Raw genomic sequence first — 7,437 nt, forward strand, 5'->3', positions numbered from 1 at the left:
ATCACGTTCACACGCATTCGGTTGCAATCAATCAGCTTCTCCTAATTTTTTAGATGACTCCGAAAGAATTTTTTAAGACAGAACAGTCCGGACGTGAAGTGACGGCCAAAATGTCTCTCCCTTCATAAATTAGCGAACGTAGCCTCCAGCAATCCCCAGTTCTCCGTGGTTTCTCTCGGTTGTTTCCTCCTTGCAGCAACTTTCTTTCTCTCTTCCATCCTTCCCCCTCGGAAATATTTGGCTTAGAGAGAGAAAATGGGAACCGGCGACGGCGACGGCGACGGTGGCGGTGGGGCGGTGAAGAGAAGAGGGTGCTCGTGCACCAAGGAGGACTTCTTTCCGGAGGAGTCGTTCAAGAGCTGGGCTAATTACCGGCAGGCTTTCCGGGAGACCGGGATGCGGCTCCGGGACCGGGTGACGGCCCGGTCGCTGGACCAGACGGAGCTGCACGAGGTGCGGGCGAGGAGCGGCCACGAGATGAAGAGGAACCTCTCCTGGTGGGATCTCATCTGGTTCGGCATCGGCGCCGTCATCGGTGCCGGAATCTTTGTGCTCACCGGCCAGGAGACCAATGAAGATGTCGGCCCTGCCGTCGTCCTCTCCTACGTCGTATCCGGAATCTCCGCCATGCTCTCCGTCTTCTGCTACACTGAGTTTGCTGTTGAGATTCCAGTTGCAGGTAATTACTTCTTCTTCTTCTTTCTTTTTTTTTTTTTTTTTTTTTTTTTTTTGCTTTTGCTTCGGATTATCGTAACTCTATGGTTTTAGTTAGCGATTCCTGCGTATAAATTAAAGTGCTCAGATTTTAAAACAGATTATTTTAATTTTTTAAAAATAGGCAACTGTTGTTAATACTTGTATTATTGATAATTTAGAAAAGTTTATATTTTCTCCTTTTTTTGGCGGCTAAGCCAGATTTAGTGTTGTTTTTCTTGGGAGATTACTGTTTTTATGTTGTTTCTGATGCTACTGTTAGGGAACTTCTATGTATAATTGCTCCTTGCTTTATGATAATTAAAAAGATAGCTAGGTAATTTTGAGAAAAAAGAAGAAAGTGACTGTTAATCAGCAACCAAGGCATGATTTAGCTTATCATATTGCATATATATATATATATATATATATATATATATATATATATATATATATATATATATCCGTCAGATATTTGAGCTTAACTTTAGTTGCAAGTAATCATATAATTATGAGGGATGAATAGTTAAAAACTTAAGGAAACGTAGCATGAGTTGGACTAAATTTTTTAAAATATATAAATAGCTAAAATTGCTGATATTCATATTCATGCTCCATAAAAAATTGTATTGGATTTTTAAAGAGTGTTTGACTTTTTGGATCTATCAAATTTATCAGTGAATGAAATTTATTCAATTCACTAACAAAACTTTATTAGACAAAAATCATCAAATAAAAGAAAATGCGCAGATAACTAATTCAATTCTTCCCTCTCATATCCTCATGTGATCTTTCTAAACCTCCAAATATTTCAGACTTAATTCTTTATACTCTTTGCATGTTCAGTATTGGGATAAATATCTCCATCCAATTAAGCATTTCCCAAAAACTTTTTTCGAATATATTTGACAGTTCTTTGTTTACCAATGAAAAAAAAGTATACGTAAGAATTCTTGAGAATTATTGTGTTTCCAGTTTCCACTAATTATGTACCATCTTTCGTGTGTTCAGGAATAATTAGCAAGGAATCAAGCTCTAGAAGATAATTATGCTTTGCATCTTTGCTTTCATTAATGCTAATTACCATCTTTCATTTCCTTTGTTGCTTCCGTTCGATAATATGCCTGAATGACATTAACTCCATCTCCGAAGGTGGTTCTTTTGCCTACCTCCGCGTGGAGCTCGGTGACTTCATGGCATTCATAGCAGCGGGCAACATCCTCCTCGAGTATGTAATCGGTGGTGCCGCTGTCGCCCGCTCCTGGACCTCCTACTTCGCCACCCTGCTTAACCACGACCCCAACGACTTCCGCATCCATGTCTCCTCCCTCGCCAAGGATTACAACCTCCTCGACCCCATCGCCGTCGCCGTCATCACCATCGTCTGCATCGTCGCCATCCTCAGCACCAAGGGCACATCCCGCTTCAACTACATCGCCTCCATCATCCACGTCGCCGTCATCCTCTTCATCATCATCGCCGGTCTCACCAAGGCCGACTCCAAGAACCTCAAACCCTTCACCCCTTACGGCGTCCGCGGCATCTTCAAAGCCTCCGCCGTGCTCTTCTTCGCATATGTCGGCTTCGACGCGGTCTCCACCATGGCCGAGGAGACCAAGAACCCCGCCAAGGACATCCCCATCGGCCTCGTCGGCTCTATGACCATCACGACGCTTGCCTATTGCACCCTCGCCATCACTCTCTGCCTCATGCAGCCGTACAAGAGCATCGACGTCAACGCGGCCTTCTCGGTCGCGTTCAAAAAGGTGGGAATGGACTGGGCCAAGTACATCGTCGCCTTCGGGGCGCTGAAGGGCATGACCACCGTCCTCCTCGTCTCGGCCGTCGGCCAGGCCCGGTACCTGACACACATCGCCCGCACCCACATGGTTCCGCCATGGCTGGCACAAGTCCACAGCAAGACCGGCACTCCGATCAACGCCACCATCGTTATGCTCTGCGCAACCGCCATCGTCGCCTTCTTCACCGACTTGGGCATCCTATCCCAGCTGTTATCAATCTCCACTCTATTCATCTTCATGCTTGTCGCCGTGGCTCTCCTCGTCCGCCGCTACTACGTGAGCGGGGACACCTCCAACACCAACCGGAATAAGTTTGTTGTTTGCATTGTGCTCATACTGGCATCATCGATCGCAACGGCGACCTACTGGGGGTTGAGCAAGAAGGGATGGATCGGGTACGTGGTGACGGTGCCGATATGGTTCCTGTCGACGTTGTTCCTGGGGCTGGTTGTGCCGCAGGCGAGGGCGCCGAAGCTGTGGGGGGTGCCAATGGTGCCATGGCTGCCATCACTGTCGATCGCAATCAATATATTCTTGCTGGGATCGATTGATGGGAAATCGTTCATGAGGTTTGGCATCTGGACGGCGTTGCTGCTCAAATATTACTTCTTCTTTGGTCTCCATGCGTCGTATGACACAGCGATGGCCGAGGCGGCCTCACAGCCGATGAAGAGGTTGGAGGAAGGGAAAGATGAGCAGGATTCTGGAAATGGGAAGGCAGCAGAAGAAGCGGGGAAAGGAGAAGGCCAAGAGAAGCTACTAGCATAAGATCATGTTTTCACCTTTTCTTTTCTTGTTGGCCTTTCGAAAAGAGCAAAAAAAAATTAATAAATGTGTTACAAGAGTGTGAAACTTAAGTTTGTGAGACAAGAACTTCTTAGTTGGATGGTGATGTTGAAAAGCAGTTCGTTTGTAAGTGGAATTATGTGAAATTATCTTTTTTTATGAATGTAATTATGTGAAAGAATCAAATGCTAAGCAATGATGTTGTCAAACATCAGCTTTGAGATTGACAGCGAGCCTCTTGGTGATCCTAAGTCCAAGCGTTCCAGTTCACTTGAGATACTTCTGCCTGCACTGCATCACCAATGTATCATGTATTCTCAAATGACATTTTTCATTCGTTGCAACGGTGATACCAAACTTGTCACAATCCAATCAAAAGCCGAGAATCGATGGTTAGTGTGAGGCATCATTTATGAGAATCGATGAAATATATGTCACTCGATAAAATACAAGTACTCTCATTAGATTGTGACAAGTTTGATATGATATTACCGTTGCAACGAATATTTCTCTTTCTCAAGGAAGAGTGACTATTTTGGTTGGTCATGGATGCAAAATCTAGCATCTTGGATATTAATATGATACCAACATCAAACTATTAGCATCATCAATTGATGAAAAGACAATTAAAATATGATTTTTTTAATTTATTTATAGAAGAGGTATGCCATACCCCAAATCCATCATCGGGTCGATTACATAATAGAGCCGCATGAATCATAGAGCGATGCCCTAGAAATCATACAAAATTTATAAGATAATTCCATCACTCGAACTCTATGGTCAAACTCATCCAATACTATATATCCTCGGAATGGAAAGAGAGAATTTGGGTTATGAGCTTTACATCCCAATAAGAATCTCATCACACTTGTACCAATATAATTAATACAATTCAAAAATAATGAGTGAATAATATAAAAAAAAATCATAAATTATGGAATCTTTTGTCAGACATCCAATATAACTCGACAGTTATATAAACATATATCACAAATCATATATTATCACGAATCCATCACACTTATCACTAGTGAATATATATGACTTATTTTTTGTGTTTCATTAATATGTTTCAAATTAATAATTATCTTTCAATTTTAGATTAACCATGGTCGCATTTCAGCCTATGACTAATAAACTATAAACCATGCTTCGGCCCATAATGGCAAATCATAATATTCGTGCTTCGATCTACGATGGCAAGTTAAAACATCCATACTTCGGGCCACATGGCAAACTCAAATATCTGCGCTTTCATCCGTAGTGGCAAATTAGAATATCCACACTTCGGCCCACGATGATAAAGGTGTCATGATTTGGCTCATAACTAGCAATCCAAGATATCATAATCTAATCCATGAACAGCAATCTACATCATGGCTAGTCCAAATCTTCTTACATAATCAATAAAACATTCAATAGTTTTGTATTACATTTCTTATTTAATTTTAAAAGATATGATATTATATTTTTAATAATCAAAATAGTCAACATGTGATACATATATAACAAAGAATTATATATCCAACACAAAGTTAAAATTTATCATATATAGTACAAAAAATATATATACAGGGTGATCATATAAAGAAATCCTTATCTTTACTGATTCTGGACCCAAATACAGCGATCGATCAACTTCATGACCTACGAACTTAGAAATAAGATATTTCACTGATGCTTGCTTGTGTAGATAGCTACATCTCTATATAATTAGAATCAAAAATAAAAATCATAAATGATTAGAGACAGTGAAAAATTATGATAAACGACTATAACACTATAGATCCAGGATCTCTCCTAAGGTTGATTGGTCAATCTGAGTTTATCTGACATCTGGGCCCTCTATTGGTCCATAGAATTCTAGAGAGAGAAATTTATGAAGAGAGAAACAATCTAAAGAGAGAAAGTTATAGAGAGAGAAACTAGAGAGAGAAAGTACTCAATAATGCTAATGTTTATCTTGTATCAGTGGATATTCTAGTTTTTCTTAATGCAGATGATGCATCAAGTTTGTGCTAGTGATTCACTAACATATTAAACAGCTCAAAACTATTCTCGATGTGTAATGATCTTTGGTCCTTCTCATGGCCAATCTCTTCAACAAGAAAAGAAAAAGTAATGAACGATTCAAGCACTAAAAAACCATAGAACATAGCAACAAATTGACTAAAATTAATAGAAGTCCAATGATATCTACTATAAAAATCCTAAATTTGGAGTGGAAAGAAAAAGGAAAACCAAAAGAGTACTTGAGAAGCTTTGAGAGATGAAAAGAGGAGAAAGACCTAAATCCGATGGGTTTCTAGCAACTTCAGTGGCTGATGGTGGTAACCAAGATCATGAGAAGAAGGAAAAGAGAGAGGTGAGATCGGAGCCTTACCTTAGCTTTGGCAGCATCTCTGACCATGTTTTCCTACAACCACAGTAAAAGTTAATCCATGAAAATAGGAAGAAAGAGGAAGAAAGAAAGAGGAGGTGCGGTGCTCTTCAATGGAGGGCCAGGATCTCTTAAATAAAGATGGATGCTAGGGGTTTCCTAATCTCTAAGAATTTGACTTCGATCGGGAGTCATTAAGGATAAAAACTCCTATTGGGAGTCCTCTTCCAGGCTTCCCTTTTTTCATGATTTTCATTTTTTGTGGGCTTGAGGTTGGGCCTGTCTAACTAAGATGTTGGGCCTCACATTCTCCCCTCTTAAAAGAGTTTCATCTTTGAAACTTAATATACCTTCACTCTCAAATAATTAAAGAAACAAAGTCTTCAATTAATACTCCATGCTTTTGTTGCACACTCTGATCTAAACCCACCAAAGTTATCTAGGTTGACTAAATTACTTCTAACCAAGGGACAACTTTATACTAGAATTTGAGAAGACCAAAAATGACTCATGACTAGGTCAAACCAACTAGTCATATCTTGAGGCACAAAAGATCCAGCCTTCGACACTCAACCCTACAAATCATTCCTTATCACAATCTCTGGTGATCTTAAACATATTCTCTGTACACTTCTGTCACGTCTGAACCCGTCACCTGGATTGATCGTATGACACGCCATATGAACCTTAGAGGGATACTCTAGAGATTATACAAGGCATATAAAATGGCTCTATCACTCAAATTTCATGCTCAAATCCATCCAATGCTATGCATCCTACAACTCTAAAAAGGAAAAAGAGAATTCAGATCGTGAGCTTTATGGCTCAGTAAGAATTTCATTACACTTACATCGATATAATAATATAATTTAAAAATATTGAGTGTGCAATATGAAAGAAAACTTATAAGTCATAAAATCTCACATCAGGCATCTAATATGACTTAGCAATTATATAAACATATATCACAAATTATATATTAACATAAATTCATCATAAACATCAACAACGGATGCATATGACTTATCATTTATGGTTCATTAACATGTTTTAAATTAATAATTATCTTTCAATTTCTGACCAACCACAATCATGCTTCAGTCTGTGACTAGCAAACCATAAACCACGCTTCGATCTGTGGTGGCAAATCATAATATTCGTATTTAAACCTATGGTGGCAAACTAGAATATCTACATTTCAATCCATGATGGCAAACCAAGATATCCATGCTTTGGCTCGCGATGGCAAACCAAGGTGTTATGATTCATCGAATGATTAGCAATCCAAGATGTGATGATTTAGCCCACAACTAATAATCCACATCATGATTAGTCTAAATCCTCTTACATAATCAATAAACTATTCAATAATTTATATTATATTTCTTATTCAATTTTAAAAGATCAGATATCATATTTTCAACTAGCAATCCATATCATGACTAGTCCAAATTTGCTTACATAATAAATAAATCATTCAATAATTTAAATTATATTTCAATAATTTAAATTATATTTCTTATCACTATAACAGAACAGGGTATTAGCGATGCAAAAAATTCATCACTAATAATTTATTTTCATCGAAAATAGTTATTAGCGACTAAATTATCATCACTGATATTTAGTCGTACATAATGATATCGTAAATAATTTTTTATGAGAAAAAAAAATTTGTTGCCAATAATCAATATTATCGATCAATAATTTTCATCATTAAAAAAATTATTTTTTGAAAACTATTCGCAATGAAAAATTTTAGTTGTAAAAAAA

General features: G+C 38.6%; 1 protein-coding gene across 1 annotated transcript; it reads left to right on the forward strand.

Annotated features, from left to right (window-relative positions):
- The first annotated feature begins 143 nt into the window (after window positions 1-143).
- LOC105046726 (cationic amino acid transporter 1-like) lies at window positions 144-3,484 on the forward strand. The gene is made up of 2 exons (XM_010925409.4): window positions 144-679; window positions 1,846-3,484. Exons 1-2 carry the CDS (start codon window positions 256-258, stop codon window positions 3,261-3,263), a joined length of 1,842 nt encoding a protein of 613 aa, XP_010923711.1. The 5' UTR covers window positions 144-255; the 3' UTR covers window positions 3,264-3,484.
- Window positions 3,485-7,437: the final 3,953 nt, after the last annotated feature.

This window comes from Elaeis guineensis, chromosome 6 (genome assembly GCF_000442705.2).
Source record: "Elaeis guineensis isolate ETL-2024a chromosome 6, EG11, whole genome shotgun sequence".
Classification (NCBI taxonomy): Eukaryota; Viridiplantae; Streptophyta; class Magnoliopsida; order Arecales; family Arecaceae; genus Elaeis; species Elaeis guineensis.

Bases quoted from the DNA above. Each gene is read 5' to 3' on its own strand.
- LOC105046726 (XM_010925409.4), top strand. From the start codon at position 256: ATGGGAACCGGCGACGGCGACGGCGACGGTGGCGGTGGGGCGGTGAAG. The intron at 680-1,845 runs GTAATTACTTCT...CCATCTCCGAAG, and splicing joins TGTTGAGATTCCAGTTGCAG to GTGGTTCTTTTGCCTACCTC.